The sequence below is a fragment of the Hyla sarda genome, chromosome 9 (genome assembly GCF_029499605.1).
Source record: "Hyla sarda isolate aHylSar1 chromosome 9, aHylSar1.hap1, whole genome shotgun sequence".
Taxonomy (NCBI): domain Eukaryota; kingdom Metazoa; phylum Chordata; class Amphibia; order Anura; family Hylidae; genus Hyla; species Hyla sarda.
The window spans coordinates 76,253,625-76,273,292 of NC_079197.1; the positions used below are offsets into that span (position 1 = coordinate 76,253,625).

At 43.7% G+C, this 19,668-nt stretch overlaps 1 protein-coding gene and 1 non-coding gene across 2 annotated transcripts in view; one reads left to right on the forward strand and one right to left on the reverse strand.

Moving 5' to 3' along the window:
* Window positions 1-18,396, forward strand: part of LOC130291899 (uncharacterized) — a 65,942-nt gene extending 47,546 nt beyond the window's left edge. The window contains exons 8-10 of the mRNA XM_056541331.1: window positions 14,145-14,216; window positions 14,335-14,412; window positions 18,268-18,396. Of these exons, the coding sequence (XP_056397306.1) occupies window positions 14,145-14,216; window positions 14,335-14,412; window positions 18,268-18,396 (279 nt within the window). The remainder of the gene's footprint in view (window positions 1-14,144; window positions 14,217-14,334; window positions 14,413-18,267) is intronic.
* On the reverse strand, window positions 9,779-9,965 carry LOC130292221 (U2 spliceosomal RNA). Its single transcript, XR_008848129.1, has one exon. It is a non-coding gene; the product is annotated as a U2 spliceosomal RNA (small nuclear RNA).
* Window positions 18,397-19,668: the final 1,272 nt, after the last annotated feature.

Consider the following 19,668-nt stretch of genomic DNA (forward strand, 5'->3'; position numbering starts at 1 on the left):
GGGCAAAATTAAAAGTGGGGCCGCAAAAGCCAAACAAGTTAGATTTTATTGTGAAACGACTGATGTCTTTACAAAGTAAAATTGGTAGTGCATAAAACAAGCCCTTGTAGGGGTCTGTAGGTGGAAAACTGAAAGCGTTATGGTTTTTAGAAGGTGGGGAGGAAAAAACTAAAGTGCAAAAACGGAAAAACGCTGAGTCCTGAAAGGGTTAAATGATCAGGAGCACAAGCCACAAAGCTTGTAGACACACAATATTTGCTATACACACAATACCGCTATATTATTCCAAATTAAAAACCACGATAAAAAGACCAATATTCTGACATACAATAACATATACTGTAGTGGTAGATACCAACTATACACTGGCACCCTGCAGATCGAATGAGGCCGGGTTCACATATGTCAGGCGTGCACTGGAGGGAAACTAATGCTAGAACTGATCCCATTTATTTGAATGGGACAGTTCAAAATCATCCAGCGTCTTAATTTTGACGCTGGATTGTTGGACACACCGGAGAGGGAGGTTTGGATTACACCCCCTGAAAAACACTACTGTGCGTGTGTGTGTGTGTATATATATATGTATATATCATAGGAAAGAAAGAAAAAAAAAAAAAATATATATATATATATATATATATTTCCCAACCAGAGCGTATCCAGCTGTTGCAAAACTACAACTCTCAGCATGCTGGGATTTGTAGTATTCCAACAGCTGGAGGCACCCTGGTTGCGAAACATTGATATATACACACACATGCATAAATCAGTGTTTCCCAACCAGGATGCCCCCAGCTATTACAAAACTACCAATCCCAGCATGCCCAAATAGCCTAAACAGCTGGAGGCACCCTGGTTGGGAAACACTGTTAACAATATATATATATATATATATATATATATATATATATATATATATACATATATATATACAAAGTCCCGAAATCACATCACCAGTCAGGTCATGGATCTTGAAATACTGGATTATTTTATTCTTCCCCACAGCAAATGCAACGTTTCGGCAGTAGTAGCCTTTATCAAGCATAATACAAATACAAAATGTGCATATATATATATATATATATATATATATATATATATATATATATATCACAGATACATTTCATTGGCTACAACTCATGTGATACAAATGTATAATTATCTAAAAACGCACCTCTATTTAAATTTAATTGGAGCAATGCTCTGTTAATCACAGTGATGTCAAGTTGACATAGCATCCGTCTATATACAATACAATCAATACACATATAAAGTGCCCATTGCAATATGACATACAGTGCTATATAGTGTTATATAGGTACCTTCAGTATCAGCCAAATATATAACTTGATCGCACCCAGAACATGCCGATCGCTGCCATCTCCGTTCTCATTCTTGTTTGTATACAAAGCGACTGCGCATGCGTCGGAAAAGTTCCTACGTATCAGCGCATCACTTCCGCTCTCGATCGCTCACAGTAATGTGTGCTGATCAGGTGCACGTAATGCCCTTACCCACACTAATCACCATTTGTGTTCTGCGGCTGCGCACACGGGTCCGACGATCGTGTTATCACACTGGACATATCGCGATCCAGCCGGCCGGCTGTGCATGCGCATTGTAACCAAACACTTGTAACCTAGCAAATCATGTTTGAATAGTACAACAGTAAATGCTGACATCAAATTATCATGCAACTGATATTTTATTTCTAGATGACATGAATGAGGGCATATATTAGAAAAAAAAATAATATATAAGAGGATGGCTGCAATGGCTGCGATCTTGGCTGTAGTGAAGGTCCCCACGCATTTGCTGTGGGGAAGAATAAAATAATCCAGTATATCAAGATCCATGACCTGACTGGTGCTGTGATTTCGGGACTTTGTTTATATATATATATATATATATATATATATATATATATTCTTTTATTTTATTGAAGAGCTGAGGTATGTGCTCTCAAGTCACCCAAGTGCAAGTATTCACACAAAATACCGTGCACAAGGATGCAGTCTATCGCAAGCCCTTTTTTTACACTTGATCTTAGCCAAAAGGCCCAGAGGTGATAACCGGTAAAGGGGTGGAGCCAACCATGCCCCCTTCATGAGCACTCACACTACTTATAGGGAAGAAAGGAAAAGGAAGGCTGGCAGGCGGCCTCCCATGCATAGGAAAGGAGGGAGGCAGGCAGTCTCCCATACACTCTCTGGGTGGGTGGCAGTCAGCCACCCGTACATACAGCACAGGCTAAATCCACATCATTGCTTAAAAGAAGGACAGGAGTCCATTCCACTCTGATGGAGCAATAAGCAATGCAATCCATACCCTGGCTTTTACAGGAACCCCTGTAATTGTGTAATTCACATTTCTTGCCACAAGATGGCAGTGGTGTTTTAAAATCTTGAACGCTGTGCACAGCTAACTCCGTACTATTGAAATTGCTCAGTGTCTGTCAGACAGACTGGTATTTAGACTCTTCTATCTAGTTAGTTCCGGTGCCCTGCTGCAGCTCGGGCACGGGAGTTACTAACTAAACTGGGACACTGGCACAGCGTTATTATTAAAACATAATCCTCCCTTACTTTAAAGGAAGGGAGGATTACGTTTTATATCATGAAAAACTATTTCCGAAACTATCTCGGAGTTAGCTGTGCACAGCGTTCAATATTTTAAAACACCACTGCCATCTTGTGGCAAGAAATGTGAATTACACAAGTCAAGAAATATTTTAAAGAAGCATTAATAAAAGTACATTTTTAGGGGATCTTTAGTCAGGGTTAATCCTGAGGGGATTTATTTCCCCAAGTAGGTTGTTCATTAATAAGTCGGCCCAGAGATCCCTAGGGGATTTAGCTAGTGTAGGTTTTCGTGACATATTCTACTTTAACATAGCGGTAAATTTTTTTTGTTACTTGCATCACAAAATGTCATGAAAATGTTGAAAATTTAGCATTTTTCTAACTTTGAAACTCTCTGCTTGTAAGGAAAATGGATATTCCAAATACATTTTATATTGATTCACAAACACAATGGGGGAAATTTATCAAAGGATTTAGACTGATTTTTCCTGTCTAAATTTGTCGCACAGAAAGTCGCAGTCTAAATATGTGCGACTTTTCTGCGACTTTTGCTCTAGAGGATTTTTAGAACATGATGCATGCAAGTCTATTTTAGACAGAAATGCATTGGAAAATGCATTGGTGCTAAATTTATCAAGTGCGACTTTTGTGCGACAAGTCGCATCTGCCCAAAATACGCTGAAATGTCAGACCATGTTGGAGCAGGTCTAAATGCAGTTTAAGCTGTAGACCCTGTAGTCTGAGCACAGAATTTATCAAGGGCTGTGAGACCTTTGATAAATTAGGAGCACAATAGACAGGAAACTACCACATACGCTGGTCTATTAGCATACCCAGAATAGACTAGATTAGTAAATGTTCCCCAATATGTCTAATTTATGTTGGCATCATAAAATTGACCAATTTTTTACTTTTTGAAGACATTAGAGGGCTTCAAAGTATAGCAGCAATTTTCAAAATTTTCATGAAAATTTTAAAATCTGAATTTTTCAAAGACCAGTTAAGTTTGAACTGGATTTGAGGGGCCATTCTGTGAGAAATACCCCATAAATGACCCCATTGTAGAAACTACACCCCTCACAGTTTTCAAAATGACATTCAAAAAGTGTGTTAACCCTTTAGGTCTTTCACAAGAATTGCAGCAAAGTGGAGGAGAAAAATCAAAATCTGCATTTTTTACACTAACATATTCTTGTAGCCCCATTTTTTTTCATTTTTAAAAGTGGTAAAAGGAGAAAAAGCCCCCCAAAATTTGTAGCTCAATTTCTCTCGAGTACGTAAATACATCATATGTTGACATAAAGTGCTTTGTGGGCTCACAACATGGCTCAAGAGGGAAAGAGCAACTGTAGGATTTTTTTAAACAAATTTTGCTGTCATGGTTTTTGGGGCCATGTTGCATTTAGGAAGCCCCCATGGTGCCAGAACAAAAAAAACATATGGCATACTATTTTGGAAACTACACCCCTCAAGGAATGTAACAAGGGGTACAGTGAGCCTCAACACCCCACAGGTGTTTGGCAACTTTGCGTTGAAGTTGGGTGTAAAAATGGAAAATTAGATTTTCTCTATCGGCTCCATTGGGGGACACAGACCATGGGTGTATGCTGCTGTCTCTAGGAGGTATGACATTATGGCAACAAAAAAAGTCGGCTCCTCCCAGCAGGATATACCCGCCTCTAGGCCCTGAGCTAATCAGTTTTAGCTTAGTGTCTGAAGGAGGTGGACATGGTCTGGAATTCTCCAGACCAGGTCTTCTGATTCTTATTTTTCCTAGTTAGGGTATGTGTTAGTTTTTTATTCCGTTTTCTTTCATGTTTTCAGGTGGGGACTCAGGAACTGCGGCTCACTGTTTGCTCATTGTGATTGAGGGGGCACAGACATTGTGTATATGCGCTGTTCACCCCCTCTCGCCAACGGTCAGCGTCTGGGGTTGTACCTCATGGGTCCGGGTCCCCCTATTCCCTGCTCGCTTTGCTCGCACATGGTAGCTCAGCGTGATGCAGGTAACAGAAAGCTGACTGAAGACCTCACAGAAGACTCCATTAGGTAAGTACTACTGATTGAGGCGAGTATATATTCTTCTCCCTTTAGGTGCTGACTTGCAACCTCTGGAGACCCTCATTTTTTGGCCCACCTTTCAGGGTCCAAGGGGCTGGCCTGTGTTAGGGGCTCTATCTTTTATTCTAAAAAAGGGGCGAGCAATGGCATATTGGGAATGAATGGTTTACTTTATTATTATGCACATGTGTGTGTGTGTTATACTATGCGGCTGAAAGCCGCGGCGCTTACTATGTGGCTGACAGCCGCGGCGCTTTTACTGTTCGGGCGCATGAAGCGCCGACTTACTTTCGCTTTCGGCAACAGACGACTGTCGGCGAATATGTGTATCGCCCGCTCACTTCCCCGTGGGCGCATATGCGGCTGACATGTGCGTCTGGGGCAAGGAGCGGGTGCCATTACTATTGTTCTTCTCGGCGGCCGGGGCGCTATAGCTCCGCCCACAGGGCCGCCGGAGCTCACTGGAGGCGCGGATTGTCCTCCAATCAGCGCCGTGCGTGCGATTTTCGGTGGCAGAGGCCAATCAGACAGGGCCCCTGCTCCAGGCACGCCCCTCTCTGGCTATTGGCTGGCCTGTTTCTCCCTCTCTATCTACACAGAGCGGAGTTCTCCTCACAGCAGCCGCCACAGGGGACACAGACTCGGGTGAGATAGTTCTTTTTTCATTATGTTCGTACCCAGAACTGTTCCTCCCTCTAAACAGACAACTGGAGCGTTAGTTTCCTATTTGGTCTGTAAGAACTGTAATTCCAAAATGCCTGGTTCTGCTGAACCCACTTGCTCTGCCTGCTCCTCTGCTGCCCCAGACCCCCTGGTACCCTCGGATGCTCTTTCAGTTCTGGTGGATTCGGCCGCCCCTCCAGCCTGGGTTTCTTCCCTATCCCAGTATATGGGCTGACTTGACTCAAGTCTCCCGTTCGGTGGCTGAGGCTTCTCGTGACGTGGTGTCTGCCTTGAAGAGGTCTGCCCTGTGCCAACCCTCTAAAGGGCCCCGCTCCTCTTCTCCACATACTTCACAATCTCACAGGTGTACTAGGGGTGTATCTTCTGACTCTTCCATTGAGTCTTCAGGTAGACGTGGGTGCTCCCCTCGTGGGTCCCGCCCCCCCGTGTCATCTGGTCACAAACGTCGCTCCTCCAGAGGACGTTCCCGGAATCGCCACTCTGCCTCGCAAGAGTCGCGTACCCGGTCATGGTCGCCCCCCTCCAGGGCTGCCTCCACTTGTTCACATTCTCCTGGTGAACTGGTGGATGAGGCTTTCGAATCGGCATCTGACTCGGAAGACCGCTTGGATACAGTTGAAATGATGAACTCATTGGTTGCGGCCATAAGAGACACCTTTCACTTAGAGGACCCAGGATCTTCGGATGTGACTCCTGAAGTATCTTTTCATCATGCTAAACTGGCACCTCAAAGGTTCAGCTCTCACGCTGAATTTGACATCCTTCTGGAATCTGCATGGAAACATCCGGACAAGAGGCTCCCGGGAATGAAGAAGGTTCAGGTGCGTTACCCATTCGACAAGGACCTTGCCTCTAACGTGGTTTCCCCTCCCTTGGTGGATCCACCAATTTCCCGCCTCTCTAAGGCTACTACACTGTCGCTAGCAGATATGGCTGCTTTCAAGGATTCGACGGACAAGAAGGTGGAGTCCTTAGCGAAGTTTGCCTCTGAAGCAGCAGGCTCTTCTCTGCTTCCCACCTTCGCCTCGGCTTGGGTGTCCAAGGCCCTATCGGTGTGGTGCTCAAAACTCCGTCAGGGTATCCAGGCGGGATCCCCCCAGAGGATCTGTCTGCTTTGGTTCTCCAATGCTCTAAAGCTGGGGACTTTTTGTGCACAGCTTCCATGCAGTCAGCCCGTTGTGCTGCCTTTGCTGTGGGTCACCTGGCGGCCCTCCGCCGTTCCATGTGGCTTAAGGCTTGAGATGCGGATGCCGCTTCCAAAAGGTCTCTCACCGAGCTTCCTTTTACTGGTGCCCGTCTTTTTGGCAAGCGCCTTGACGAGATTATCTCTGAGGCGGCGGGGGGCAAGAGTTCCTTGTTGCCTCAAAATAAGGCTCGCTCTACTTCCCAGAGGAAGTCCTCTTCCTTTCAGTCCTTTTGGACTTTTGGCCCTAATAAGGGGTCTAGGCAGGCGCCTTCGCGGGACAAGAAGGCTCCCTCATTCCGGGCTTGCCCGTCTTGGAAGTTGGACTCCAACCGTTCAGGCCGTTTTGCGGCCAAATCGGGCAAACGCAAACCCACTTCCGCATGAAGTGATGCCCCCACCCGCAGATTTTTCTCGGGTGGGAGGTCGTCTCTTACTTTTTCGAGACATCTGGACCACACACATTCAGGACTCTTTGGTCAGGGACGTGGTGTCCAACGGATACCGAATGGAATTTGCCTCCCTCCCGAGGGATCGTTTTTTTCAGTCCCGGGCCCCCCGGTCTCCTTCTCTGGCGAAACAGTTTCGGGAGGCTCTCCGGTCCCTGCTTCTCCAGGGAGTTATTGTCCCAGTTCCTCTAAGGGAACGTTTTTGGGGTTTCTTTTCCAATCTTTTTGTGGTCCCCAAGAAGGGCGGTTCTGTGCGGCCAATCCTGGACCTCAAGCGTCTCAACCTTCATCTTCTCATCCGCCACTTCCGATTGGAATCCCTCCGTTCGGTAGTGGCATCCATGGAACAAGGGGAATTTCTTTCTTCAGTGGACATCAAAGATGCCTACCTCCATGTTCCAATATTTCCCAGCCATCAATGGCTTTTTTTCCTATTACTCCTTGTGAAAATGAAAAATTTGGGATAACACCAGCATTTTAGTGAAGAAAAAAAAATTTTTCATTTTCACGTCCAACTTTAATGAAAATTTGTCAAACACCTGTGGGGTGTTAAAGCTCACTATACCCCTTCTTACATTCCGTGAGGGGTGTAGTTTCCAAAATGGGGTCACATGTGGGTATTTATTTTTGTGCGTTTATGTCAGAACCGCTGTAAAAGGTAAAAGGAGAAAAAGCCCCCCAAAATTTGTTGGGCAATTTTTATGGAGTACGGTAAAGTGAGAGAGCGCCATGCGCATTTAAGGCCTAAATTTCGGATGCAAGAGTTAGACTTGCCTCGGATACCAAAATACCCTACGGCAGTGTTTCGAAAACAGAGTGCCTCCAGCTGTTGCAAAACTCCCAGCATGCCTGGACAGTCGATGGCTGTCTGGCAATACTGGGAGTTGTTGTTTTGCAACAGCTGGAGACTGCGTTTTAGAAACCGTGCCATACCAGAGGTTTCTCATTTTTATTGGGGGGGGGGGGGGGGACTGTGTAGGGGTATGTTTATAGGTAGTGTTTTTAGGGTACATTCAGACTGCCGGGGGATTACAGCGAGTTTCCTGCTGGGAGTTTGAGCTGCAGCAGAAAATTTCCTGCATCTCTAGCTTGCAGCGAGAGACTAACTGTAAACCCCCGCCCCTTGTGAATGTACCCTGTACATTCGCATGGAGGGGGGGGCAAACCCCCAGGTACCGCCACCATCTTCTCCCCCCCCCCCCCCGCTCTCTTCCTGACATCCAGGGGCGGGCAGAGCGGGGAATTTCCATGGTAACCCCTCCGCCTTTAACTGCCATTGGTCAGTAGTCATTACTAATGGCAGGGGATAGGGGGGAATGGCACCACTGCCACCTCGCTCCTATCCCTTAGGAGGATTGGGGCTGTCACTGACAAATCCTTTCATCCCTATTTTCCGGGCAGTCGGGTCATCAGAGACCCGATCAGCCCGGAATTGCCACAAACGTCGATTTGCCGCCATGGCCGACATGGGGGGTTCTCAGGACCCTCCTAGGCATTTTCACAGGATGCCTGCTGAAAGATTTCAGCAGGCATCTCGGTCCGGTACCCGACGGCTAGCGGCGGGGACCGAAATTCCCACGGTCGTATCCATACACCCTCAGTCCTTAAGGACTTTGAAACGGGGGCGTATGGGCACGCCCTCCCTCCTTAAGGGGTTAAGATCTGCATATGAAAACAACACGCTTACCTTTGTTGCCTGTAGCTACCTCCCTGGCTGTCCGGACACGGAATCAAACCAACTGTAACGAGAAACTGAAAATAAACAGTATTCACCTGCATCCTTTTGGACTCTTTGCTGAATCAGGGTAATCTGACAACCCATGGTCGTGCTGTTGGTGCTTCTGGTTCTTCTGCTGTTTACACCTGGCAGTGGCATTGAATGACATTTAATAGAACTAAAGGTCCTGGGTGCAACAATCCTCCCATGAGGACCAGCCTCAACAGCTTTGTAGATTGCACTCATGTTTGCAACTCCATATACATTTTCTTTTCTTCATATTTCTTTCTTCATACTTTTTTCTTTCCGTCATTCAGACTTTCATTCATTCTCACTCACTCACTCACTTTAATTCATTTGTTCTCTCTCTCACTCACTCAATTACTCACTCAATCACTCATTCACTCTCACTCACTCACTCTCTATCTTACCCACTCACTCAGTCAGTCTCTCTCTCTCTTTCTTTTCTTCTTCTTCTTCAGACCCCATCATAGCACTAATGCTTATCCAATACCACCAGCAGATGGAGACACTCCATTGCAACATTGGTTGTGAGCAGCAGTTTCTAAAAACAAATGCCTCATGGCTGATTTCCCATCAATCAATGGATGGCAAATTTTGTTTTTATCATTCACTGACCACAGAACCAATGCATGGTCAAGCAACAGCAATGACGCACCCTTGTGAATAACCATGAGACCCTCACATCATTTAACAGGATTCAGCACCACCTGCAAGACAGCTACGTATCATGTCATGTCAAACCTGCACAGGTGTGCTAGATTAGTATTATTATTATTTTTTTATTTTTTTTGACATCAATCAGTGTGCAAACATGGTCAGTAAAACGCCAAATGGATAGACGTTCATAAACCAGTCAGTGCAACTCATTATTGTGGTCTCTAATTGTGGAACTCTTTTTTTTTTTTTGTGAGGATACGATGAGCTTATCCAATTAAGGAGGCCATTCAGCAGTACTGGGTCTGGACAGCAGCGGCACCTTCTGCAGCCAGACTGACTGACATGACAAGGCAGGCAACAGCTGCAGCAGCACCCACAGAGGATTAAATAAGAATCTGTCTTTTTTAACACTGGAATGGGGTGGTGCACTGTACCCGAAGATACTGCCATATCGGGTCAATGCATTGGGCGACGGAAGCAAGTTTCCAAATCGGCTCCCATTCTCAAAAATCCATTTAATTTATGGTCCCCAGATAGGGGACATATCAGATATTAAACTGATAAGAACAGATTTTTGATTGAAAAAACCTTTATTACCAATCAATTGTCAATCACACAATAAATATATTCACCATAACAGAACTGACTTTTTTTTTATCTATCTATCCATCTATATATATATATATATATACCGTATTTATCGGGGTATACCTCGCACCGGCCTATAACACGCACCCTCATTTTACCAAGGATATTTGGGTAAAAAAAGTTTTTTACCCAAATATCCATGGTAAAATGAGGGTGCGTGTGTGCGCGTGTATACCCCGATAAACCCCCAGGAAAGGCAGGGGGAGAGAGGCCGTCGCTGCCCGCTTCTCTCCCCCTGCCTTTCCTGGGGTCTAGAGCGCTGCTGCCGGCCCTTCTCACCCCCTGGCTATCGGCGCCGCTGCCCGTTCTGTCCTCCTGACTATCGGTGCCGGCGCCGATAGCCAGGGGGAGAGAAGCGGCGCCGACAGCCAGGGGGAGAGAAGGGGCAGCAGCACCCATTGCCGCCGGCGCCGCTGCCCCGTTGCCTCCCCCCATCCCCAGTGGCATAATTACCTGGGTCGGGTCCGCGCTGCTGCAGGCCTCCGGCGCGCGTCCCCTGCGTCGTTGCTATGCACGGTGCGGCGCATGACGTCAGTGCGCCGTGCAGCGCATAGCAACGACGCCGGGGACGCACGCCGGAGGCCTGCAGCAGCGCGGACCCGACCCCGGCAACAGGTAATTATGCCACCGGGGATGGGGGGAGGCAACGGGGCAGCGGCGCCGGCAATGGGTGCCGCTGCCCCTTCTCTCCCCCTGGCTGTCGGCGCCGCTTCTCTCCCCCTGGCTATCGGCGCCGGCACCGATAGTCAGGGGGACAGAACGGGCAGCGGCGCCGATAGCCAGGGGGTGAGAAGGGCCGGCAGCAGGGCTCTAGACCCCAGGAAAGGCAGGGGGAGAGAAGCGGGCAGCGACGGCCTCTCTCCCCCTGCCTTTCCTGGGGGTGTATCGGCGTATAACACGCACATAGACTTTAGGCTAAAAATTTTTGCCTAAAAAGTGCGTGTTATACGCCGATAAATACGGTATATATATATAGATATATAAAAAAAATTATTTTATTGAAGAGCTGAGGTATGTGCTCTTAAAGAGTAGCTATCCTCAACTAAAATGTCCATATTCCCCCTCCCACTGTCTACATCTATCCCTGTTTTTTTTATCCTCTTAAAACATTAGAACAATACCTTTTTCCACTCCTCTTCGGTAGCTCAGAGTTGAGCAGTCTCACGATTGCAGGAAGTCGGCGGGCGGGCCGGCGTGATGTCATCTGAAGCCTCGCCGGCCACCACTTCCGCCCATCTTGCTGTATTCTGCGCTCAATGTCGGGAGCGCGCATACAGGCGCGCATACAGGCTGGGAGGGACGGCAGCCTCTGAGAGTCTGAGAATGGAGCTGCTGTACTGTACCCTGAGGGAATTTATAATATCAAAATGGTGGGTAGTACAATTGATTATATGCCCAAAACAATAAAAATAAAATCTCACAAAGCTGCAATCCCCAATGAATGACTGCAGACCGCAGTGCATTATAAATGGTGTGAATAATAGTGATTTTATCCCAATCAAAAATGATGCATAATTTTTGAATGGGATAAAATCTCCATTATTGACACCATTTATAATGCACTGCTGGCTGCAGCCATTCATTGGGGATTGCAGCTTTGTGAATTTATTTATTTATTTTTTCATATAAAGCTGCACTCCCAAATGAATGGCTGCAGCCAGCAGTGCATTATAAATAGTGTCAATAATAGTGATTTTATCCCATTCAAAAATGATGCATCATTTTTGTAATGGAATAAAATCTCTTTTTTTTCACCATCTATACCAGTGGTCCCCAAACTGTGGCCCTCCAGATGTTGCAAAACTACAATTCCCAGCATGCCTGGACAGCCAACGGCTGTCCAGGCATGCTGGGAATTGTAGTTTTGCAACATCTGGAGGGCCACAGTTTGGGGACCACTGACCTATACTGCATTGCTGCGGTTTTATCGTGTACATGTGCTCACTGATTGCATATTTTATTGCATTAGGAACACCGCAGCAATTCAGGATAGGTGGTGATTAAAAAAAAAGATTTTATTCCATTCAAAAATTGTGCATATTTATTGATGGAATGAATTCACAATTTATATCACCATCTAGACTGTATTGCACATAACACCATAACCTCCCCCCAATGGAATAAATGTGCTTTTTTTGCTCACCATCTATACTGGAGTGATCCGGTGTTACTCAATAAAACCGCAGCACTACAATATAGATAGTGATCCAAAGTACCAAATGAGTCCAAAATCAGAAATTTACCGTGCATACCATCCACACTCAATATATGATAATGAGCGTGCATAGCATGCAGGCTCAAAACATGATAATGAGAGTGCATAGCATGCATGCTCAATACCTGATATTGAGCATCCATAGCATGCACACTCAATACATAATAATAAACATGAATATTTTGAGCGTGCATAGCCTGCATGTTCAATACATGATATTGAGCATGCATAGCATGCACAGTAAGTATATGATATTGAGCATGCATAGCATACACACTCAATACATGATAATGAGCGTGCATAGCATGCAGGCTCAATACATTGTAATGAAAGTGTGTAGCATGTATGTGTAGCATACATTGAGCATCCATAGGATGCATACTCAATACATAATAATGAAAGTTAATATATGAGTGTGCATAGCCTGCATGCTCAATACATTATATTGAGCATGCATAGCATACACACTCAATACATGATAATGAACGTGAATATATGAGCGTGCATAGCATGCATGCTCAATACATGTTATTGAGCATGCATAGCATCCACAGTCAATACATGATATTGAGCATGCATAGCATACACACTCAATACATGATAATGAACGTGAATATATGAGCGTGCATAGCATGCATGCTCAATACATGTTATTAAGCATGCATAGCATCCACAATCAATACATGATATTGAGCGTGCATGGCATAAACACTCAATACATGATAATGAGCATGCATAGCATGCAGGCTCAATACATCGTAATGAAAGTGTGTAGCATGCATGCTCAATAAATGATATTTTGCATGCATAGCATGCACACTCAATACATAATTAACGTGAATATTTTAGCGTGCATAGCCTGCATGTTCAATACATGATATTGAGCACGCAAAGCATACACAATCAATACATGATAATGAGCATGCATAGCATACATTTTCAATAAATGATATTGAGCATGCATAGCATACACACTCAAAAATGATATTGAGCATGCATAGCATACAGGCTCAATACATCATAATGAGAGTACATAGCATGAATGCTCAATACATAATAATGAACATGAATATATGAGCGTGCATAGCATGCACAGTCAATACATGATATTGAGCATGCATAGCATACACACTCAATACATGATAATGAACGTGAATATATGAGCGTGCATAGCATGCATGCTCAATACATGTTATTGAGCATGCATAGCATCCACAGTCAATACATGATATTGAGCGTGCATAGCATGCACAATCAATACATGATATTGAGCTTGCATGGCATAAACACTCAATACATGATAATGAGCATGCATAGCATGCAGGCTCAATACATCATAATGAAAGTGTGTAGCATGCATGTTCAATATATTACATTGAGCATCCATAGGATGCATACTCAATACATAATAATGAACGTTAATATATGAGTGTGCATAGCATGCATGCTCAATACATGATATTGAACATGTATATCCTACACACTCAATACATTATAATGAGCGTGCATAGCATGCAGGCTCAATACATCATAATGAGAGTGCATAGCATGCACACTCAATACATAATAATTAGCGTGCTTATCTGATCAATACCTGATGTTGAGCGTGCATAGCCTGCACAGTCAGTACATGATAATGAGCCTGCATAGCTGAGTGTGCATAGCATGCACACTCAATACATGATAATGAGTTTGCTTAGCTGAGCGTGCATAGCATACAGGCTCAAAATATGATATTGAGCAGCCCTAGCTTGCTGTCGCTATAAATACAATGTGCAGAGTATTATTAAACCTTGTATAATTGATTATTGTACTGAAAAAGGATGATAGCCACTAACATGTTATCTCAACAAGACCAAAACCAAGTAATGGAGAATTTTGCTTTAGGCTATTACATACTCTATTAATCTATTTACTAAAGGCAACTGGATATTCATATGCTGCAGAGGAGGAAAGGGATGAAGAATATAATCCTGAAGAATCTTCTGATGAGGTAATTAATATTCTTTATTATATATATATATATATATATATATATATATATATATATATATATAATTTTTTTAATACTTATTATTATATTAATTCACTTTTTTTTTTTTTTTAAATAGGAAGATTATAGTATTCAACAGGAGACGGAAAGTGACAGTGAGGAGGAAACAGCTGCAACAATACATGAAATAACGCCGGTAAGCATATCAACAAGCTACACTTGAAGTTCATTTGAACACTGTAATTGAACCCACACCAGGGTCTAACCTACACATTACTAACAGCACCCTGATGTTTAGCTTTCTACCCCGTTTGACAAAAGATCTCCATAGACCACAATGGGCAAAATAAAATAAAATAATGTTTTAGATCTAGCCCATTCATTCCTATCCACCAAAAATAGACCCTGGAGGCTGACTTCCAGTACCCTGCTGTTTAGCTTCCTACGTCATTTGACACAGGATCTCCATAGACCACAATGGGCCATTGAATTCAATGGGCAAAAAATCTCAATATTATAGATCTAGCCCATTAATTCCTATACACCAACAATAGACCCTGGAGGCTGACTTCATACTTAGCCTCCAATGGTATTTTGACTAAACAAACCTCAAATGTTTAATGGGTTAATTTGTTGGTGTATAGGAATAAATGGGCTAGATCAGTGTTGTTCAAACAGTGGCCCTCCAGATGTCGCAAAACTACAACTCACTCACAGTCCAGGCATGCTGGGGGTTTTAGTTTTGCAACATCTGGAGGGCCACAGTTTGAAGACCACTTGGCTACATCTATCTTCTACAATCTTCACTATCACCAATCTCTTCTTTCTCCTGCCCTAATCTAGCAGCCAAACATTACCATGACACCCTAAAGTCTACCCTGGATCAAATGGCACCCTCTAAAACACGAATCTCCCGACACAGACGGCAGCAACCCTGGCACACGCTAACAACCCGCTTTCTCAGGCGATGCTCTAGGTGTGCTGAACGTCTCTGGAGGAAAACTAAGACTTCTTCAGACTATCTGCACTATAAATTCATGCTTAAATCCTATTACTCCGCTCTTCACCTCGCCAAACAAACATATTTTACCTCCCTCATCTCCTCTCTGTCTAACAACCCAAAACACCTTTTTGACACGTTCAACTCTCTCCTTCGGCCTAAAGTACAGACCCCAATCACTGATCTCTGTGCTGAAGACCTGGCCAAATACTTCAAAACTAAAATCGATGAAATTCGTGATGAAATCCTCTCCCAGTCCCCTAAAAGTTCTGATCCAATTCCCAGCCACGTCTCCTCTTCATCACTCTCAGTTTTTGAGCCTGTAATGGAGGATGAGGTTTCCAAGCTCCTCTCCTCCGCCCGCCCCACTACCTGCTCTAGTGACCCCATGCCTTTACACCTCATCCAGTCTCTCTCTCCTGCTATCAGCTGTCACCTAACTAAAATCTTTAACCTCTCCCTCTCTTCTGGGGTCTTTCCCTCCTCCTTTAAACACTCTATCATAACCCCACTATTGAAAAAACCATCTCTGGACCCTTCCTGTGCAGCCAACTATCGACCCGTCTCAAATCTCCCCTTTATCTCCAAACTCCTGGAATGCTTGGTCTACTCCCGCCTTATCCGCTATCTCTCCGAGAACTCTCTCCTTGACCCCTTACAGTCTGGTTTCCGCTCCATTCACTCCATTCACAGAAACGGCCCTAACCAAAGTCACTGACGATCTTCTGATGGCCAAATCAAATGGCAATTTCTCTTTACTGATTCTCTTGGACCTGTCTGCGGCTTTTGACACTGTGAATCATCAACTCCTCCTCAGTAGTCTCCGCTCCATCGGTCTCAAGGACTCTGCTCTCGCCTGGTTTTCCTCCTATCTCTCTGGACGCTTCTTTAGCGTCTCGTTTTCTGGCTCTACTTCTTCTCCTCTTCCCCTTGCTGTCGTGGGTTCCCCAGGGATCGGTCCTAAGTCCTCTACTCTTTTCACTCTACACATCCCCAATTGGAAAAACAATCAGTGGATTTGGTTTCCAGTACCACCTCTACGCTGATGACACCCAACTTTATACCTCCTCCTCCAACATCACCCCTGCACTCCTACAGAATACCAGTGACTGTCTCTCTGCCGTCTCAGACATCATGTCCTCTTTATATCTGAAACTAAATCTTTCTAAAACAGAACTTTTTGTCTTTTCTCCATCAACTGATACTGTACCTAACCCTGACATTTCCATCTCGGTATGTGGTACTACCATAACTCCCGGGCAGCAGGCTCGCTGTCTTGGAGTTATACTCGACTCTGATCTGTCTTTCACTCCCCATATTCAGTCTCTTTCACGTTCTTGTCACCTGCATCTAAAAAACATTTCCAGAATCCGCCCGTTTCTCATTACTGAAACTGCTAAAACTCTCATTATTGCTTTGATTCACTCCCGTCTCGACTACTGTAACTCTTTACTAATAGGCCTTCCTTTCTCCAAACTCTCTCCTCTTCAGTCCATCCTTAATGCCGCAGCCAGACTCATCTCCTCTCCAGCCGCTACACCGACGACTCCTCCCTGTGCCAGTCACTACACTGGTTAACAATTCAGTCCAGAGTACAGTACAAAATCTTCAGTCTCACACACAAAGCTCTCCACAATGCTGCACCTCCCTACATCTCCTCTCTCATCTCCGTCTACCATCCTACACGTTCTCTCCGATCTGCTAATGATCTCACACTAACATCTTCTATAATCCGAACTTCTCACTCCCGTCTACAAGACTTCACTCGTGCTGCACCGGTTCTCTTGAATGCCATCCCTAAATCCCTCAGACTCAACAACAACATCCATAGTTTCAAACGTGGCCTAAAAACACATCTCTTCAGACAGGCCTACAGTAGTCTCTAATTGGCCTCAACATATCCCCAACATATCCCCACACCTCTTGTTTGAATAGTTATTGTGTAATTTTATGTCTGATACTTGTCTTTGTTTGTACCCCATAATTGTAAGCGCTGTGGAATCTGTATGCGCTATATAAATAAATAAATAAAATTAATAAATCTATAACATAGTGATTTTTTGTCTATTTAAGTCCAAGGGCCCATTGTGGTCTATGGTGATATTGTGGTAAACTTGTAAGAAAGCTGAACAGCAGTGTCCTGTTAGTAATGTGTATGGGAGACCCTGGTGTGGGTTCAATTCCTCTGTTGATATAGAGGGAGATTTATCAAAACCTGTCCAGAGGAAAAGTTTCTGAGTTGCCCATTGCAACCAATCAGATTGCTTCTTTCATTTTTCAGAGGCCTTTTAAAAAATGAAAGAAGCAATCCAATTGGTTGCTATGGGCAACTGCACAACTCTTCCTCTACACTGGTTTTGATGAATCTCCCCCATAGAGTTCTGTGATTATACTCATATTAGTTTGAACTTTTGTGAACTAGGTCAATTGAATACAACACATTACCTCCTTTTTCAATTAACCTAGTTGCCCATTTATGGTATCCAATCAACCTAGTTTCCACGGTTCAAAGTATCAATTGACCTATATCTGTCAAACCTAATTAAAGAATAATCACACAACTTGAGCTGAACCCAGGAATTGAACCCACACCAGGGTCTCCCATACATATTACTACCAGTACCCTGCTGTTTAGTTTCCTACTTCATTTGACACAGGATCTCCATAGACCACAATGGGCCATTGAATTCAATGGGCAAAAAATCTCAATGTTATAGATCTAGCCCATTCATTCCTATACACCAACAATAGACCATGGAGGCTGACTTCATACTCAGCCTTCAATGGTATTCTGACTCACCAAAATGATAATCTTTAATGGGTTAATTTATTCCTAAATTTCTGTACTTTCCTATTTTGTCTGTAGCTTGATGCATTGGACAAACATTTTAGCAGGAACTGGTGGGTTTGGATAAAACAGTCCCCCATAGGGCTACTGTAAGTGGTCCCCAAAAATTTTTGTGACACCCCTATGTCCATTTAATATATTGTTCAAGAGGATTACATTTTTTTATTGTATACAATTTTTTATCTTTTTGTATTCATTTTTAGAAACGAAAAGCTCTTCTGGAAAGACTAAGAAAAAAGGCAGAACTACATGGCGAGCTACATGAGCACTCTTTCCAAAACGACCCAGAGTGGCCAAGCATCAATGACATCCCAGGTGACATAGTTACATAGTTACATAGTTAGTACGGTCGAAAAAAGACATATGTCCATCAAGTTCAACCAGGGAATTAAGGGGTAGGGGTGTGGCGCGATATTGGGGAAGGGTTGGGATTTTATATTTCATCATAAGCATTAATGTTATTTTGTTCCAGGAATGTATCTAATCCTGTTTTAAAGCTGTTAATTGTTCCTGCTGTGACCAGTTCCTGAGGTAGACCGTTCCATAAATTCACAGTCCTCACGGTAAAGAAGGCGTGTCGCCCCTTGAGACTAAACTTTTTCTTCTCCAGACGGAGGGAGTGCCCCCTCGTCCTTGGGGGGTTTAACCTGGAACAGTTTTTCTCCATATTTTTTGTATGGGCCATTAATATACTTATATACGTTTATCATATCCCCCCTTAAACGTCTCTTCTCAAGACTAAACAATTGTAACTCCTTTAATCGCTCCTCATAGCTAAGATGATCCATGCCCCATATTAGTTTAGTCGCGCGTCTCTGCACCCTTTCCAACTCCGCAGTGTCCCTTTTATGAACAGGTGCCCAAAACTGAACAGCATATTCCAGGTGAGGCCGTACCAATGCTTTATAAAGGGGGAGTATTATGTCCCTGTCCCTTGAGTCCATCTTGAGTCCATGCCTCTTTTGATACATGACAATATCCTGCCGGCTTTGGAAGCAGCAGCCTGACATTGCATGCTATTCTGTAGTCTGTGATCTACAAGTACACCCAGTGACTCTGCCAGTTTAATCCCCCCTAAGACATACGACGCATGCAGGTTATTAGTACCCAGATGCATAACTTTACATTTATCCACATTGAACCACATTGAACTATAATGATCCAAGAATTGGGAATACACATTGGTGCAAGTGCCAAAATTGCAAAATTATGCCAACAAGAGATGAGAGCATCTGCTGCCAGGAGGAGGATATTCTTAATCCCCACTTTGATAAAGGACTAACTTGTATTCTACAACACGAGGAGTTAGTCAACTTGAGATTTAAAGAAAAAAGTTCAGTGGATGGATAAGTGCCAAAGAATTGTTAAAAAAAATCGCAATAGGTAATAATATTGTATTGTATATTAATTTTTATATCTTTTTTAGAAACATTTTTTTTAATGTTTTTAAATATTACTCTCTTTTTTTGACCTTTTCATAAAACTTGAAAAATTAAAAATGTGCATATCAGCATTTCTCTGTGTTTACATGAACATAATTGCAGTTGCTATTACAATTCATTTTATTTTTTATTTATTTTTTTGTGTGCAAATAATTTACCAAT